Here is a 19,251-nt window from a genome sequence, read left to right as displayed (position 1 = left end):
CTTGTGAGCACTGGTGATAGGACCTCTTGTAAGTCCGCACGGGTAGGTACCACCACCCTGCTTATTTCTGCCGTGAAGCAGTAATGCGTTTCGGTTTGAAGGGCGAGGCGGCCGTTGAGACCTTAGAACTTATATCTCAAGGTGGGTGGCGCATTTACGTTGTGGATGTCTATGGGCTCCAGTAACACCAGGTGGGCTGTGAGCTCGTCCACCCATCCAAGCAATAAAAAAAAGGAAAAAAGTAGGTAGGTTAAGGGTAAATCGAAATAATTTTCATTGATAAATGTCCTCATTCGAAACGTTGACCAGGGTTGAGCGAATTAGAGAGTAAATACCAAGGCTCACAGCTACCTACACTTTAGCGATAGCTCTAAATACGTACGCATGCGTTCCAAACATCCGTAGCTTAACAAAATAGTGATAAAGAAAAGGTGTCGTTGTTTTGTAAAATTAAGTAAGACGTATCCAGAATTACGCCTCATTAATCTAGTAGTGTTGAATGTGGAATGTTTGTTTCATACTCGCTGACATGTGAGTATCATCTACGGGTCCTGCTAAATATTCATAGCTATGTATGTAACGTTCTAGGATGTGGTGTTACAAATTGTGTCAACCTAATCACGTACTGCGTCATGCGTTATAATATATTATGTAAAATTTGAAATAAATATGAATTACACACGAACCACAACCGAATTGGCTGAAGCATTAGTGGATAAGCTCACGATGCTGATGTTAAATTTTTACCGGAGCTCATAGACCCCACGCGAACTACGCGACTACGCGACACTACGCGAATTCCTCCACTCAACTTGTGATGTAAGATCTAAGTCTCAACTGTATAATATAACGGCTCTCAAACCGAAACGCATTACCACTTCGCGGTAAAAATTGTAGTTTCCATCCGTGCAGACTTAGAAAACTCTAACGCCAGTACGAATTTGTGTTACCCATAATACCGTATTGAATTTCGAACGTTTGAAGTATTTCATATTTTCAATTTCTCACAAAAGGAAAATATATTGGCTGTATGCCTGATAAGACAGAAGTCCCAGTCGCCCTGAGCACTTCGGGCTCGCGGTCTTTGTGAGCGCCGCCCTATAATTACTAGGGGGCTATGGGAAATAGCTCAACAGGCGCGAAGGTCTTTGTTCCATTATAGTAAATTAAAAATCAAACAACCAACGAAATTAACCGTAATGTTCTCCCGTTTTTTTTTTTATCTTATAGGAGAAACCAATAAGAGAACATGATAAAGACAAACTTTATAAGTTCTCTCATCAAACAATATTAACTTATTCGATTCTCAAATACGGTACGATTTCACAATACGCTGGTTCTGCCAGAAATAGCCTTAAAGTCATCACTAATGTTCGACTGTGAAGGTTGCCCCTTATTAGTGTGCTTAATACTTCTCAGACTAAATAAAAACGAAAATACGTATTTGTCATAAATTTCATTGGAAGTTTCTTTTAATTCGGAAATTTCCATCTAATTAGAAAAGCTAGAGGTGGGAAAACAAATTTCAGAATTTAAGAAGCGAATAACTCATTAACCCAAATAATAATAAAAAAAATAGAAAGCTCTGTACGCTGTTGCTACTAATATCCGGATAAGAGTACACCACACGCATGTGTACATTCGAATACAGATATAGATTACATAATTGCCATTTCTGTTTTTTTTTTTAATATCGTTACTCCCTTATTAAGCAGATCTTAGAACCTTACTTGCCAAACCTTATGTACGCAATATACCTACTAACAATACATAGGTTCAAAACGAATCGTCTGGGGTATAGTTTCAACTACAGAAACATAAAAAAGATAATGAAATATATAAAAAACGAATCACAAATATTCAATGAAAAACTTCCGAGCAGATGGAAAGAATGTAAGGTTGAAAGTTCAAAGCGTTGTTTGTAAAGTTGCAGTGGGTAGTGTCTTTTAGAAAATTCTTTTTGTACACAGCTACCTGGGAAAAGTTCCACTTAGTTTCACTCGTCGTCGTACCGTATCTAAGTTGAAACTACGCGAGTGCCTCGAAGGTCCAGGGGACGCTTTTAAGATGTTTCCATAATAAATGCGAACCGTATACTTGAAGACTTAACGACTTGAACGTCGTTATTAAATTTCATTGTGCACATTTTTGTATATAAAAATTTATGAGATCTCATCGGTTGTGGAATTTAAAGAAATCTTCAAAATATATATTATGTTAACATAACAAGCAGCCTTCGTTTCTGTCTCCGTAATTAACAAACATGTCAGGGTATCATAATCATATTTTATTGAGATCCAACATCAGGTATAACTAGTCGATAATATGTTGATATGTAACATATATCTCAAGGTGTGTGGCGCATTTACGTTGTAGCTGTCTATGGGTTCCAGTAACCACTTAACACCAGATGGGCTGTGAGCTCGTCCACACATCAAGGCAATAAAAAAAAAAAGTAAGTCATGAAAAACTTTCACGTCTAAGAACGAAATCCACTTATTGTCGTGTAATTGAAATGAACAAAAACAACGGAGGTCGATTTTTACCTGCTAGTTTTATATTATAGATAAGAATCACGTAAATTCTTAACGAAAAAGCCGTCCGGAATGAGGAAAAAATAGGGATTCGCGCCGGCGCTCGTAGAACACGCGCTACGTCTCTTTGCCCCGCGCTCCCACATCCTGCACCACATACACCCTCTACCTCTAGCATGTACGCCGACTTCGTGAACGTGCAGATAAAACACATGTTCATTTATTTTCACATTTTGTCAGCGTTCGCTTTGTGCCCAATAACATAAATTGGACGCAGAGGAATACCTACCGCCCAGATGAATGTAAAATAAACAGGGCCTACCAAGATAAAACCGCTGAAAATTTATGAAAGCCTTTTAGAATTTACTGGCTGATTTTTATTTGCAAATGATTATGGTATATAAAACGAGTTGAATCTTAAAAACTAGAATTGTTATGTATTCGGTGTGGTTAATTGTTAGGTACTGGTGGTAGGATCTCTTGTGTGTCCACACGGGTAGGTACCACCACCCTACCTATTTCTGCCGTGAAGCAGTAATGCGTTTCGGTTTGAAGGGTGGGGCAGCCGTTGTAACTATACTGAGACCTTAGAACTCATATCGCAAGGTGGGTGACGGTATTTACTCTGTAAATGTCTATGGGGTCCCGTAACCACTCAACACCAGGTGAGCTGTGAGCTCGTCCTGACATCTATGCAATAAAAAAAATAAAAAAAAGTATTTTATTTTCGTTTCCTTGAATTATTTTTTCACACCAATATAAATATTTTGCCACATGTAACTTTATTTCAAAGAAACTTTGTAATGGTATTAAATATAAAGGTCTGGAAAGGCTGCTGTCGATTTTAACGGTGTTAAGAATAGTTCACACTACCCTCACCCATTAAAACGGTATCCCATAGGATAATCACTGGAACAGACAGACAATTATACGTGCCGATTGCGCTCGACATTGTTTTGTTAAACGTGTCATTTCATAACTTTTGTTGGGCCGTCGCGTTCACGTCCGATTCATGCGATATGGCAGAAAAACAAGCTGTATGTAAATTGTAATCTCTACTTAATTCTTCAGAGATAAAGAGAAAAACGTAGATAGACAGACGACAGATGGATGGACTTCCCGTCTAAGTGGCACAAACCCCTGTATTTAACAAACAAAACAGGATCATAATTTTAATGTATACAGTTTTGCACAAAACACAAACAGGTTAAACGTTATTCACGTATTCGCCAATTAACAGCGACATTAATATGTGAGACAAATAAAATATAATGTTATAGGGAAAATAATTAGCTAATGAGAATCGCGCTCGTCCGGTTCATTTCATAAATATTTTCCTTATAGCCCATTACCACGGCCTGTCGATGAATTTATGGAAAGGACGACGACGTCACCTGAAATTTTATAGGATTTTGTTCTCTGGCTTCGTATATTCATTACTTTATGTTTTAGTACTCTTCTTCAATATTAATAAACTTAGTAATTTTTTTTTTCTAAGTACAACGTGACTTGAACTTACAACTATGACTTAATGATTGTAATAGTGTCTATCACCGAATCGAATGAATCCGGAAAATAAAGTTAATTCGCGATAACGACAGTATGCAGTTACCGAGCAACTTTCGCATCGCGGTCTACTGAGTAATAACACTCGCTCAAAGACCCGAGTGGTAGATCTTCCCTTTGTAGACGTTTCTTCAATTACATAGGGTGAAACATGTGTATGGATATTGTATCGTCATCCATCTTGACACGTGCGTATTTCTAGCGATACCGTAATATGCTGTTTTCGATCTGATAATGAACCCGGAATGGCTCCTATTAAATTTGTTGAGTTGGCGTTCATTAGACTTGTCTTAACGAGACACGCAGACAAAGCCTTGTTTTTTAATTTTTGAAATTTTTATTTATTTAACATGAACGATAATATTATATACTGAATTTAATACAGACCCAACATGAAAAACAAATTCATTATTTACTACTGATATAATCTATTCAAATAGGTAACCGTTATAAACATGGAGGGGTAAATTGTGAGCATTAATATGAGGCCGGTATATATTGACTTCTCGCACGTTTTTTGTGACATTACAGACACCTGCGTGCTGACCGCTGGTGTATAGGAAAATCTCGCTTCGTAATCGTATAATTTCTACATAGTATGTACTAATAAACCGGCAATGTGAAAACAGCAATATTTTTTTTTATTACCATCGGTGAGAAGTGAACTGAAGTTTCACCTGATGGGAAGTGGTTAGTATCAGTAATGAACCTCTTATTTATTTTTTATTGCTTAGATGGGTGGACGAGCTCACAGCCCATCTGGTGTTAAGCGGTTACCAGAGCCCAGAGACATCTACAACGTAAATGCACCAACCACCTTGAGATATAAGTTCTAAGGTCTCAGTATCGTTACAAAGGCTGCCCCACCCTTCAAACCGAAACGCATTACTGCTTCACGGCAGAAATAGGCAGGCAACCTCAGCAATGTCCAACGATACAGCCAACCTACCGCTAAAATTTGAGCTAGAATTTAGTTGGTTGAAGCGCGTTTTATACCAACCCGATATCAAGGTATCAGGTTTACCGACGCGCATTTTATTCATCACTATTTTATGGCATCAACCATCTACAGTCACAATTGCTTTTTAATAAAGACTGTCCTGCTCTTCAAACTAGAAAATGGGCACAACAGTAAATAGTATTTAAATGCACGGACTCACAACAAACCACGTGTCCTGTATTACATAACCCTCCAATCATAAAAAAAATCAAAATTAAATAAAATACAAATAAAATTCACCACTGAGACGGTGAAATAGAACATTAACGTTTTCCGATATAAAGCTAAATTCACTGCTACGCGGGCCTGCGGTCGAGTTCACTAACAAAGAACTGTGCGGTTGTGATATCGGAACACTAATGGATAGCGGGATTTACGAGTCGTATTGAAATCATTCACCATTGTGTACACGAATAACATAATATATATTTAGACTTTATGGAGGTTTTATTATCCAAAAATAATGTATTAATACTTGATACGTGTTAAAAATATCTTTTTCAATCACAGTGGTATGAAATTGGTTATTACGAACTCAAATTAGCGTATTACCCAACCATTTTTTTCTGTATTCATGTCAATACTAGTAAGAAACTTCAAGAAAGGAACTCTGTCTTTTCAGAATATATTACTTGTATAATTACACTTGGCCATGCTATTTGTTGTCAGTTAAAACTTTCTTCGTTACCAATAAATTGGGAGCTATAAGAACTTACTACTTTATGATTTTAATTGAATTGCTAATAATAGCACTGACCATCGCTCGCGGGAGCTAGATCGCGCTTATCACCAGCAGTTTGATGGAAAAAAATGTATCGTTGGTGAAATTCAAAAAATATTGAAGGCTCGATTGAGCGGGAATATTCCAGTAAACTAAAAGATAGAAATAATGATCTAATCTTCAAAACGTCAAAAAATTTATAATTGATGTCATACAATGGTATGACGTTACCATGATACTCATACGGATTTACAGCAATCAATATCAAAGAAATTTTATTAAAATAATAGGAATAGTTACTAAAATATCAGTGACAAAAAAATTTACTAGGCAAAAAAAAAAAAATTGTTCTCCATATATCAATCTATGTCCCGGTTGATGATTTAACTGAAAAAGGTAACTTTGTTATACTACGAGTATACGTACGGAAATGTATAATTGCTCAAGTCAAATAATTACAATTTTGGGTTTTTCTACTTTTGTTACTGTCTTCACATGTGCTGTAATTTACCTTATTTCTTAACGAATTTCGTAGTTCGGGAAGTATCTTGTTGATTTTGTCGAAAACTTTCAAGGATTTTAGTCCTTTATGCAAGTTTTCCAAGAGAAAAACTCCTCATTTATTTGGACACTTTCATAAGGGCAATTGGGATTTATATTAAACCAGAAATACATTCTGTCGATTTATATCACATTATATGATATTTTATTTAGTTGATACAAAGCTTTCACATTAAATTTCGATGCAAACACTTTTGTCTTACCAAATTTACATAAATTTAAAAGTCTACCGGACATCCCCTGTTGGCAAATTTCCACAACGTTCGCACACGTATATTTTGTTTCAACTACTCTGAAGAGCTTTGCATAAACAAATTGCGTTACCGGTTCCAAAAATGATTTTTGTTGAAAAATCGAATAAGCTTACATAATTTTAAACTGCCATTACGTTCATTACGTTTATTCTTAAATCGGTGTATGGTCTATTAAATTGAAAAGATCTTAGTAACATTTATTTATTGAACGTATTGTATAGATGCTATAGAGCTTGTTGCCTACATAATTTATTAACTAAATATTTTTCCTTTGAAACCTACATCAAAGGCGGCTTCAGAGAGAAAAACACAAAAGCTCTTTAGACTTACTTTAAGAATCTTACGATACGTAATATTTATTAGCTGCATATTTAAATACTAAAACGTTCATTTAATGACAAAAATCATTACATAATATAAATTACTAGATAAAAGTAAACGAGGGATTATTGCACACAAACCCGAGCAGTAATAAATCGACTGCGTATTGAAGTCTAGCCCCTATTTGTTAAGTGTAATGTATCGAATTAAAAACGATTCCAAAGTGATTCACTGATACTGTATTTTTACTGTATTCTGTTCCCAGTCTAATGAGTTTCGTGACGTTATAAAAACATGCCATTTTCACGCAATAAACCTAAGAACAATAAACCTGTGTGAAGAAAAAATATTTCCTTAGCAATAAGAACCGGCACTTTCCTTTCTATTATCTTCAGACTGAAACGATTCTTTTATTATTTTTGTCTGCTGTAATTAGCCACTCTCGCTTAATTTCTAAATGTTTGGGCTTAGACCTAAAATTAAGTTTGAAACACAAAATTATAATCGTACTACTTTCAAGGCCCCAAGCTACGATTGTACTAAGCAACACACATTCGAGACAAGAAATTTCAGACCTTGAGTGCCAAATATCCTTAACAAAAAGATTGACCCGCAGTGAGAATCGAACCCGGTTATCGTGGTACAGTAGGCAAAGTTATTAACCACTGGAAAACGAGGAGTTGATTAAATTAGTAACTATAGTGCAATTATAATCCTGTAAATTCCTTGACATAGTTATTTTTTACAAATTCTCTCACCTAATCAGATGAATTTTTTCGACTACGATTAAAGAGGGCATACCATAGCGCACAGGAAACACCTCGGGGGAGAGTTCATTCCGATTCCGGATGGTACGTGGCAAAAAAGATCCCTGAAAACTTGCTTTATTTATTTGAATTCCTAACTTAACGAAGATTATCTCTAGTCGGGGTTAAATTTACCTTATTATTATTTTCACAGCCTTTCACTTTTTATCGGAACAAAGTAATGACCTAATAGCGTTTTGTATATTGTCGAGCTTACATTTAGCTTTGTTTATTTAAATGTTTGAAATCTGTTAAACACTTCAACTATAACACATTGACTGCCACGTAGGTCACTGGTGCCTTAAGTGGCGCATTGAATTAATTATAACGATTTCTGTTCCTAAGCGCCTGGATTGCCTAACATTCTTTTGTTTTTTAATGTAAGTTTTGCCGTCTTCGTGGCCTAAAGGATAAGACGTCCGGTCCATTTGTATGTAGCGAGGCACCGGTATTCGAATCCCGCTGGCAGGTACTAATTTAGTGGGGTAGCCGTTGTACTGTAAAAATTGAGACATTAGAAGTCTTATCTCAAGGTAGGTGTCGGCATTTACGTTTTAGATGTCTATGGGCTCCGGCAACCACTTAACAGTAGGTGGGTCGTGGGCTCATCCACCCATATAAGGAATAAAAAAAAGGTCTCTTGGCTCTTTCCCAGAATCGACTAGATATCCCGGCGCTTTAGTGAAAGAGATCGACATAATTACTTCAGTGTACCACTTAAGCCACCGGTGACTTACATAGTAATCGAAGAGCTAGTTGCTAACATGAATATTTTATTTTTTTATGTAATAATAATAGGTTGGGGAAAAAGTTTCTTCGCATATTTTAAGAAAATTCACAACAACTAAATACTTTAGTTAAATGTAAATAAACTATATTAAAAAATGTTGTGAATTTTCTTAAAAAATGCGAAGGAGCTTTTTCCCCAACCTATTATATTAAGATCGACATAAAAATTATCACTGAATTAATTTTGATTCAAAAAATTTCAATTATGTTATGATAAAAAACTAAAAGATTAAATAATTTTGTAAAAAAAAAGTTTCAAAACCATTAAGATGCCACAACGGAGTATTTATGTCGTCGCCGCTCGGCTGCTCACATTGTGCAGCTCATGTGCACCTGCGGATATTGCTACGTAAATCACATTTCTTAATTTACCTCAACATTTATTTCCTACGTGGTGTATTTTTCTGCTTCAGAAACTTCATGTCTTTCCTTACATTTAGAAACTTTGTGTCTGCGTTAACGTTGAGGTCTCAGTTTTCTCTCTGTGTGCATTCTACCATGAAGAGAGCTGTAAGGGTTAATTTAAAATTATCTTGTGTTCTCCTCTTTTTTTTTACATTCACGCCTCACGCCACAAGCGATTTCATTCTATTATTCTATTATTTGCCTTCATCTACGATGCGTTTCCAAGATGACCACATAATATCAGACTAGAATCAATTCTCTTAATCGTCATTAGTTCAGCAATCGATAATATTTTTCACGGAACATTAAACATGATATTAAAAAGAGTTCGCAGTGGTAGATTGACACAGTCCATGTCTATTAACGACAATATCAGCTTAACGTCAGGTACATACTCGTATAACATCACATCTGTCTTCGACGAAAGTAAAGAAACTAAATTTAAAAAAATCTCACACATTACTCGTAGTATTAAATATGTAAAGAGAAATAATACAGTATTTCCATTTTAAAACCCATAACACCAATAAAGTACTAGTAAATTATGCATGAGCCCCCCTGTGATATTTTACGTTATTAATAACGAGCAGTGTTGGCAATGCGTGCCAATATTCTCGATTAATATTAAACGCTCGACGCTCTGTGTCCAACGGCTCCTGTCTACCATTGAGCCTGTGTATGAATTATTGTCATAATAATACCTTTGTGCCATAAGTTTTGTTACTTCAGTGATTTCTTTACACCTTTTTGTTGAAGGTAATGGCTAGTCGATAATATTGATATAAACTCTACGTAGATAAGTGCAACGATTCGTTGATCTTAAATAGAGGATGTGCTGATTTAGACTGAAATTAATATGTAATTACGTAAAATTTATTAAAATCATTGTACGTATATATATATTGTTTTTTATCTTGTAATATGTATATATTACTAGCTGACCCGCAAACTTCGTAGTGCCTCAATCGATAAATAAAAGACCTAAACTTTTGTATAAAATAAACTTAAAACAAACAATAGGAATCCATCCGACGGAGGACACATCAAAAGAAAAACTAAATTGCTATTCTTATTTAATTCCGAGCTTTTTATATTTATCTACCTTTTAAACTTTCTCTGGACTTCCACAAATAATTCAAGACCAAAATTAGCCAAATCGGTCCAGCCGTTCTCGAGTTTTAGCGAGACTAACGAACAGCAATTCATTTTTATATACAATGTGTCAAATCAGCCATCAAATATTTTTTATATCCAACTATTAAAAAATGGCAGCCCTTTAAAAACTTTTGTAGCCGAAGCACAGGTGCATGTGTTAATTTAACAATACCTACCCAAGTAGAGGTGCTAGAAACACAAAAGAGGTCTCATATGCTAGCTAACAAAGAAGCCAAAAAAATAGATTTAATAACAAGACAAAAAACTTGAGTAAAAGATAAAAAAAAATTACGAAAAAAAATTTTTTTTTTCATTTATTTAAATGGATTGTATTTTAACCCCATAAAGTCTCCGACATCGAAGTCTGGACACATTGTATATAGATTAAATGTAATGTTTACTGTATGCACTAGGTTTGTGTTCCTAATTCTTCTTTCCTTCTGCGGGCCTACTGGAAGAGATTTCAACATGAAATAAGTAGTGCCCTTGTACTTTGTATCCTTATTCTAGTGTTTCTTCTAACAGCTGCTTGTACAAAATATCTATACTAATATTATAAAGAGGAAAGATTTGTTTGTTTGTTTGTTTCGAATAGGCTCCGAAACTACTGGTCCGATTTGAAAAATTCTTTTTCCATTAGAAGCCGTCATTGTCCCCGATGAACATAGGCTACTTATTTTAAAAAACATTTTATTTTATTTTTTTGGTTTCATGTGTGTTTTAATGTTTCCGAAGCGAAGCGAGGGCGGGTCGCTAGTATGAAATAAAACAAAATAAAAATATAACTGCCTTGTTAGGATCGAAAAGTACGTAAATACGTCATATAGCCTTTTGCAAATTAATTGCAAGAATGACAAAGCACAAATCCCGGCTCTCTTAATGCATGTTCACAAAGCAAAACGGCTTGGGCGGCGGCACCCGTAGTGACACGCGGTGACGGTGATTATGATAATGACGTGGTGGCCGCGCTTTTTGTGCCACGTTCGCCCTATATTACGGAACTCGACACCATTTTCTGATTCTACTAGAGTACCTGATAGCCAGGGACGTCTTAAACTAGGACGGGGCCCTTGGGCACACAAGAATTTGAGGCCCTTTTGGAAAGTAAATAAAAGCGAACTATAATAATATTTTTTTACTGAGTATGAGACCATTTATTATAGGTAATCAAATACAGTATGATTTATTATGTCATTAATGATATTAGAATGCTGCTGGTTTTTTGGTTACGATTTCGATAACGGTTTCTTTCGGGGTTTCTGTTGAGCAAAATCTTCTACAGTCATAGTATATGCCTTGTAAATACCTTCTGATTACTGATTTGTGAAAAAAGTGTAATGTGCCCGACAAAAATGTTTTGAGAATAAACGTGTGAGAGAAATTGTCTGTCTTTCGGGGCCCCTTGAGAATGGGGGCCCTGGGCACGGGCCCCGTGTGCCCTTATGGTAAAGACGGTATTGCTGATAGCACATCATATCTCGTTCGATTTCAGTTCGTCTCAGCCGCCCTGAGACGCTTATAAATTATGCAGGTTGCCATAATCCACGCTTTAAACGCCTTCTCCGCCGCTTCAATTATTCAAGTGGTTTGATGTTTTAGAAAATAGTCATGGAGATAAAGACGGGCGTTGCTTAATTCAGTACTTAACGAACGTCGCAGCTGTCACTTTATTTATAACACATTCTTTTGGTTTTAATGGTTTTTACTGGTTTCAATGGTAATTAGTTTTTACTGGTGGTAGGACCTCTTGTGCGTGCGGGTAGATTATTTCTGCCGTGAAGCAGTAATGCGTTTCGGTTTGAAGGGTAGGGTAGCCGTTGTAACTATACTTGAGACTTTAGAACTTATATCTCAAGGTGAATGGCGCATTTACGTTGTTGATGTCTATGGGCTCCAGTAACCACTTTACAACCAGGTGGGCTGTGAGCTCGTCCACTCGACTAAGCAATAAAAAAATTTATGATGCTTCATGTACAATTTTCGTCTTTTTAGGACTCTGAAGGCGATACACCCCTGCATGATGCCATTTCAAAAAAGCGTGACGACATGCTAACGCTGCTACTAGAACATGGAGCCGATATGACCCTAACAAACAATAATGGTTTCAACGCTCTGCATCACGCGGCGCTCCGCGGCAATCCAAGGTAAACGAAACTTTTCACATTTCCAGAATTTTCTCTGCAGGAAACCATTAAATAGTAAAGTTTATATGAAATAAACATAACGTCGCTAGTTGTCTAACGTTCACCGAAGGAAAATGGGTACTCATGAGACCCGGTCACACAATAAATTTCTAACACTTTTAATATCGTAGCGCAAGACAATGTGTGCTTTATGCGCCTTCTGATGACTTTATTTCACCGTAAAGTTTATTGTTTCTCGAGAAAGAGTGAGAAATATTTGAGCACCTAGTTAGTCATGAAGATTCTACGTGCGTTGAAATTTTTTTTTATTGCTTATATGGGTGGACTAGCTCACAGCCCACCTGGTGTGAAGTGGTTACTGGAGCACATAGACATCCACAACGTAAATGCGCCACCCACCTTGAGATATAAGTTTCTAAGGTCTCAAATATAGTTACAACGGCTGCTCCACCCTTCAAACCGAAACGCATTATTGCTTCACGGCAGAAATAGGCGGGGTACTTACCCGTGCGGACTCATAAGAGGTCCTACCACCAGTGCTTTAAATTTGTTAAATAATAACTAAAACATATTCACATCCGATTACGTCATTGCGTAGATGTATCTTGGTTTGAGATCAAACTTTGTAATAATAAAATGAATAAATTGTTGGTGCCAACAATGAGTCGTGAAAAATAGAAAATATTGTAATGCCAAGATTTTTTTATTTGGAAAATATTTAAGGTATATATGAATGCGATACAGTTATGTTAGGTATAAATAACACTAATTATGTATAATAGAGTAAAGATTTGAAATGAAAAAAGATCACAGTCATCAAAGCGTTCATTTTATCGATGCCCTAGTAAATTATGCACGAGTAATACATTCTATGAATTTAATTTCTTGGATTTCGGATCAAGCAGCTTTGAGTTTTTTATTGCTAAAGAAGCCTTACAAAGAGAAAACTTTCATGACATATTATGAATCAGTAAGTTAGATTTTAGAATAATGAATCTCCGGTGGTGAATCGTGCGTGAAGCGGTTTATTTGCGGAGGGTCCGAAGGCGCTGGAGCCTTGAAGACCCGCGCCCGGCCGGCCCACATTTATTCAAGTCACGTGACGCGTCCTAGGGAAATAATACGAAATGTGACTACGTGACCAGTTCATTATGCGGCGGCACAGAACAGACCCTCGCGGTCACTTAGGACACCGCTGAACAGTTTTTCCAGAAGGATCTTAAAACTAAATCTTTAACTCGATTTCCTATATATCCTCAATCTTTTGCATGAAAATAGAAGGATGTGCTCCAGAATTCGGAAAATTGAGTTAATTCGAGATTTTTTTAAACTGATTACGCGTAACTTACCTATATTACGTAAGGAAGAAAAACATTGACCATTACGCTTTAATAACAACAAAAGTATGTTAGACTTAACATTAATTATGCACTCGAATCGAATTGCTTCTATAAAGAATTAGAAATAATGTGTTCTAAGATTGTTGTTTAATGGCAGGTAATCGAACAGAAGATTGTCGTAAAACGTTCCCGATTTTATCGCGAAATGAGAAGTCGCTCGCTACTTTTCCCATTCGGCAAAAACGTTCGTTTCCCCCTGGAGATGTAAAATCGTTTTATTTTATTACTTCCGACGGTATATCATTATATCTGGAGAACCCATCCTTTTCGATTTCGGAAGCCTTCTTCATAAAATTATAACGTAATTTTAAAGTACTTGTTTGAAATAATTTAAAACACTAGAGGACCCGCAGTAGTCGAAATTCGACTATAATTAATTGGAATTGTAAGTTTGTACACTATTATGATTGTATTTTATACTTCTATAATCACAAATTTCGCCAAGACTACACTATAAAAAATATTAACAAAGACAAACAATATTTAATCTCAATTTGATAACAGACGTCAAGAACAAAGGTTTGACAATAAATAGTATGCATGCGTGTGTGCGTCAAATACATGGTATGTAGTGCGTGTAATGTTTTCTTTATTGATTTAATGTATCTTTTAAGCATTATTTTAAAAAAATATTATCATTGTGCACTTCTTCTCTATATTCTCTATAAGTGTGGAAAATTTCATACTCCTCCGTCCGCACAATTTTCGTAAAAAGGGATACAAAGTTTTTGCTTCACGTATATACGTATATATATAGATTACACGAGCATACCATTTACGTAAAAAACCTTTTGTGTCCGAATCGGGGTTTTAATAACAAAAATTGTATGGTAAATTTCAATGTACACTAAAATGAAATAATATTCAGGAAGAGTCAGTAAGTTAGTTGTTTATCGTATAAACATCGACGCGGTACGATACTGACAGCGGCGGCGGCAGCTGAATCATTACTTTTCATTAGAACAGTAACCGTAACAGAACGTAATGATAACCATCGTTTCTAATCTCTGACGATTTTCCGATAAATATCTATATGAGTTTCGGGTCGTTGAGACTAGTCTAACTGAGGATATCGATACAGAGGATAATTATCTTCTTCAACTTTGTCACGTGGTTTAACTGTCAGACGTAACTACATATATCTGTTACGATTATAGAAAAATCTATAGTAACAAATTTTGTATATACATGAGTAGAAATCCGCAACCGAATCCATTACAGTAGTTTTTTTTTTTTATTGCTTAGATGTGTGGACGAGCTCACAGCCCACCTGGTGTTAAGTGGTTACTGGAGCCCATAGACATCTACAACGTAAATGCGCCACACACCTTGAGATATAGTTCTAAGGTCTCAGTATAGTCACAACGGCTGCCCCACACTTCAAACCGAAACGCATTACTGCTTCACGGCAGAAATAGGCGGGGCGCTGGTACCTACCCGTGAGGACTCTCAAGAGGTCCTACCACCAGTAATTACGCAAATTATAATTTTGCGGGTTTGATTTTTATTGCACGATGTTATTCCTTCACCGTGGAAGTCAATCGTGAACATTTGTTGAGTACGTATTTCATAAGAAAAATTGGTACCCGCTAGCGAGATTCGAACACCGGTACATCGCTCGATACGAATGCACCGGACGTCTTATCCTTTAGGCCACGACGACTTTAAAATCACGTTGCATTTTGTCTAAAACAATTTGTCTGATCACGCCATTTGTCTTATTATTTCTGCCAAATGTGAATTCTAGGACACCTTTAAAAGACTAAACCTTAAATTGATTCGTAAAATATTTGATAAATGTGCATTTATAAATGGTATAATTTTCCTGTAGATCTTTTTACAACTAAATATACATACCTTATTTGCATTAAAATGCAAAGGTGTCAATAGATTACTTTTGATCGAAATAGACAATATCATGATAGAAACAGTGTTCAAAATATTCGACACAGTAAGGTTAATAAAGTAAATAAATAATACATTCAACACAGTAAATAAAATATCCCTCAATCGGCACATATCAAAATACGTCGAAATCAAAAAAAAAAATCACATTATTTACTTAGGGCAGTGATCAATTTACATTAACAATACCTAACCTTGTATGCGTAATAAAAAAATCGTATCACGTTTTTATATGAAAATGAAGTAAAATCAAAGGGTGACCGTAATGGAACAAATTACAATAAATGAATTTTACATTTTAGCATAATAAGTTTATAATAATTATTATTTTCCTGGTAAAATTTCGAGATGTTACAGCTTTAGCATAACTTAAACAAAAATTGAAGTGATAACAGATTTACTGGTGGTAGGACCTCTAGTGAGTCCGCGCGGATAGGTACCGCCACCCTGCCTATTTCTGCCGTGAAGCAGTAATGCGTTGCGGTTTGAAGGGTGGGACAGCCGTTGTAACTGTACCGAGACCCTTAGAACTTACATCTCAAGGTGGGTTTTTTTTTATATTTTCTTGCCTTTGTAGGCAGACGAGCATACGGCCCACCTGATGGTGAGTGGTTACCGTTGCCCATGGACTTCAGCAATGCCAGGGGCAGAACCAAGCCGCTGCCTACCGCTTAATACTCTCCACAAGCCTCGTTTGAAGAAGGACATGTCATAGCGCTCGGGAAACACCGTGGAGGGGAGTTCATTCCATAGCCGGATGGTACGTGGCAAAAGCCGGATGGTACGTGGCAAGCCGGATGGTACGTGGCAAGCCGGATGGTACGTGGCAAGCCGGGTGGCGCATTTACGTTGTAGATGTCTATGGGCTCCAGTAACCACTTAACACCAGGTGGGCTGTGAGCTCGTCCAACCATCGAAGCAATAAAATAAAAAAATAACACCGCAAACAGAGTGTTATAAGTAATGCAATTAATTGATCGAAGCAGCTGCGCTTACAGAAACGCTGTTTGTTGACATAAATGCTCATTTTCTTTCTTAGCATTTATAATCGCCGGCTTAATATTTTAACTCATCGCAACATTGATTTATTCGTAACGAAATCTTATCTCGTGGCTTGTTTGTTGTTTGGCTCGACTCGACTCGACTCGAGCACAAGACGTATAGGCAGAGTTTGTATTTTGGAATCAGTAAGATTTGTGATGATTAACAGTTCGCTGTATACTACTAATCTTTATCCCAAAGGCAATTTCTGGAGGCAAGCCGAAGCAAGGAATTCCTACCTTATAAAAACCTAATTTTTAATTGCTTAAATGGGTCAAGAACCTGTGGCCCCAGCTTGTGTTTAGCGGCTACCGTATTCCAAAAACATCAGAATACCGCCACACACTTTGAGACATGAGATCGAGGATCATTTTTTTTTTATTGCTTACATGGGTGGACGATCTCACAGCCCACCTGGTGTTCAGTGGTTACTTGAGCTCATAGACATCTACAACGTAAATGCGCCAACCCACCTTGAGATATAAGTTCTAAGGTCTCAAGTACAGTTACAACGGTTGCCCCACCCTTCAAACCGAAACGCATTACTGCTTCACGGCAGAAATAGGCAGGGTGGTGGTACCTACCCGTGCGGACTCGCAAGAGGTCCTACCACCAGTAATTACGCAAATTATAATTTTGCGGGTTTGATTTTTACTACACGATGTTATTCCTTCACCGTGGAAGTCAACCGTGAACATTTGTTGAGTACTTATTTCATTAGAAAAATTGGTACCCGCCTAGGATTATTCGAACACCGGTGCATCGCTCAACACGAATGCACCGGACGTCTTATCCTTTAGGCCACGACGACTTCCAAAACGAATGCTGATACTTGCCCATACGGGCTTATACGTATTTCGCTCTACCATAAGTACCTAATTATGTTATTACTTATGGCATCAGTTATCGCTCTACCAAAATTAAATACGTCATTACTTAGGCCATTCATTAGTTAGATCTGATATTAATTCATTTTTCTGTAAAGTTTTTGCGGGATTGGTTTTTATTAGACGATGTGCTATTCGGTCATTGCGGAAGTTGTCGATAGAGATAAGAGAACACCTGATAAATACGCATTTCGTTAGGAAAACTGTTAGCTGTGTGCGGGATGCGAACACCGGTATAGTCGCGTTGTTCGATACAACTTTGCCGGGCGTCTTATCCCTTAAGCTACGACATACAGACTTACTTGTACGTATTGGGAGTTAGTGTTCATTCTAGAACTATTTGTATGTTAAAGCGTCCCATCTATTCTCAAAATTAAATTATCGTATCGTATCGTATCGTAATAATAATACCCTGGTTGATTCTTAATTTTCAGAAATAAATGTTGTAATTGGAAATACATACTAAACTAGGTAATCGTACCTATCTCTTGAGATTTTTTATTTATTGCTTAGATGCTACGGCCCACCTGATGATAAGTGGTTAAAGGAGTCCATATGTATCAACAACGCAAACGGCGTCATCCACTCTGAGACATGAGTTCTAAGTTTCAGTTATAGAGTATAACGCCTGCCTCAACTTACATGTTCTAATGTGAGTTAGTTTCAAAGCCTATAACAGCCTTACGCACTACTGCCTTACCACCAATAGAAACGTACAAAATTTAAAAAATCAATTCAAATAAACAAATTCCAGCGACAATGTTAATAATACACAAATAAACAATTTCTGATTATCTCACCGGAGCCGGTACATATCGTTATATCTTTGACAATACAGTATTAACTAAACAAGCTGAACTAAATTCACGGTAAATAATCAAATAGTTTTCCTTTTCCGCGAGCACCGTCAAACCGCTACAGTTAATAGAATGAATAAATCAATAGAATGAATTAATTGATTGAAAACGCTAGATTTCAACAATTCTCGTTCAACACTACTAGGGTTTTTGCAATAAATACGGCGTACAAATTCATTTACCAACTATTCGCAGGTTTTACCCCACCTTCATGGATGGGGTACATAAAGAGAACGCTCATAGCATTCAGAGGAGATTTATGTGGTAGCCGTACAGCGTTAATTGCAGCGGACCGGCCGAAACGTGATGCTATCGCTGTACAACTAGCTTCCATGTCTAAATACAATATTCAACCCTCGTGGTTTTTTTACATAAAAATAAACGTAAACAGTTAGTTTGTTTAGTGTAAAATTAATACAAAACATTCATAAATACACTGAAAGAAAATTGGCTAGGCTGACCGTTGAAAAAAGTGAATTGAGACAAGCTTCATTCGGTGTATTGAAAAGCTATTGGCACAGATATCGATGGTATCCGTCACGCCACTGGCCAACGCCGGAGCACATTTCAGTATGGCAGATTTATGAGGCCCGACCGCCATCCATAGAGGCTTGGGTAGGCTTATAACTAGAGTTTGGAGAATGGCCGGGCGGTCGCGGGAGGCTCTGTTATTGTACGACGTTTGATTTACGTGTATGTCACCCCCCTATCACCGTACTAAGCCGTGCAGAATTATATCACAATTGTTCTTTAATTATTTTTTTATTTAATAATGTCAAAGGTGATGTGAGTAGGAAGTAATTTTGAAAAGTACGGTCAGTTTGACGGGTGTTTTACATGGTTAGTGTTTAGCTGTATAGTTCATTGGTTGCCTGCGTACGTTACAATGTCCAGTACGAGGTCTC

General features: G+C 36.8%; 1 protein-coding gene across 1 annotated transcript in view; it reads left to right on the top strand.

Moving 5' to 3' along the window:
- Nucleotides 1-19,251, top strand: part of LOC101743326 (E3 ubiquitin-protein ligase MIB1) — a 145,471-nt gene that overhangs the window by 25,957 nt on the left and 100,263 nt on the right. Inside the window, exon 11 of the mRNA XM_038021896.2 lies at nucleotides 12,105-12,256. Within this exon, the coding sequence (XP_037877824.1) occupies nucleotides 12,105-12,256 (152 nt within the window). The remainder of the gene's footprint in view (nucleotides 1-12,104; nucleotides 12,257-19,251) is intronic.

The sequence above is a fragment of the Bombyx mori genome, chromosome 4 (genome assembly GCF_030269925.1).
Source record: "Bombyx mori chromosome 4, ASM3026992v2".
Classification (NCBI taxonomy): Eukaryota; Metazoa; Arthropoda; class Insecta; order Lepidoptera; family Bombycidae; genus Bombyx; species Bombyx mori.
The sequence above is the reverse complement of the archived record's forward strand: the minus strand, read 5'-3'. Positions and strand labels throughout refer to the sequence as shown.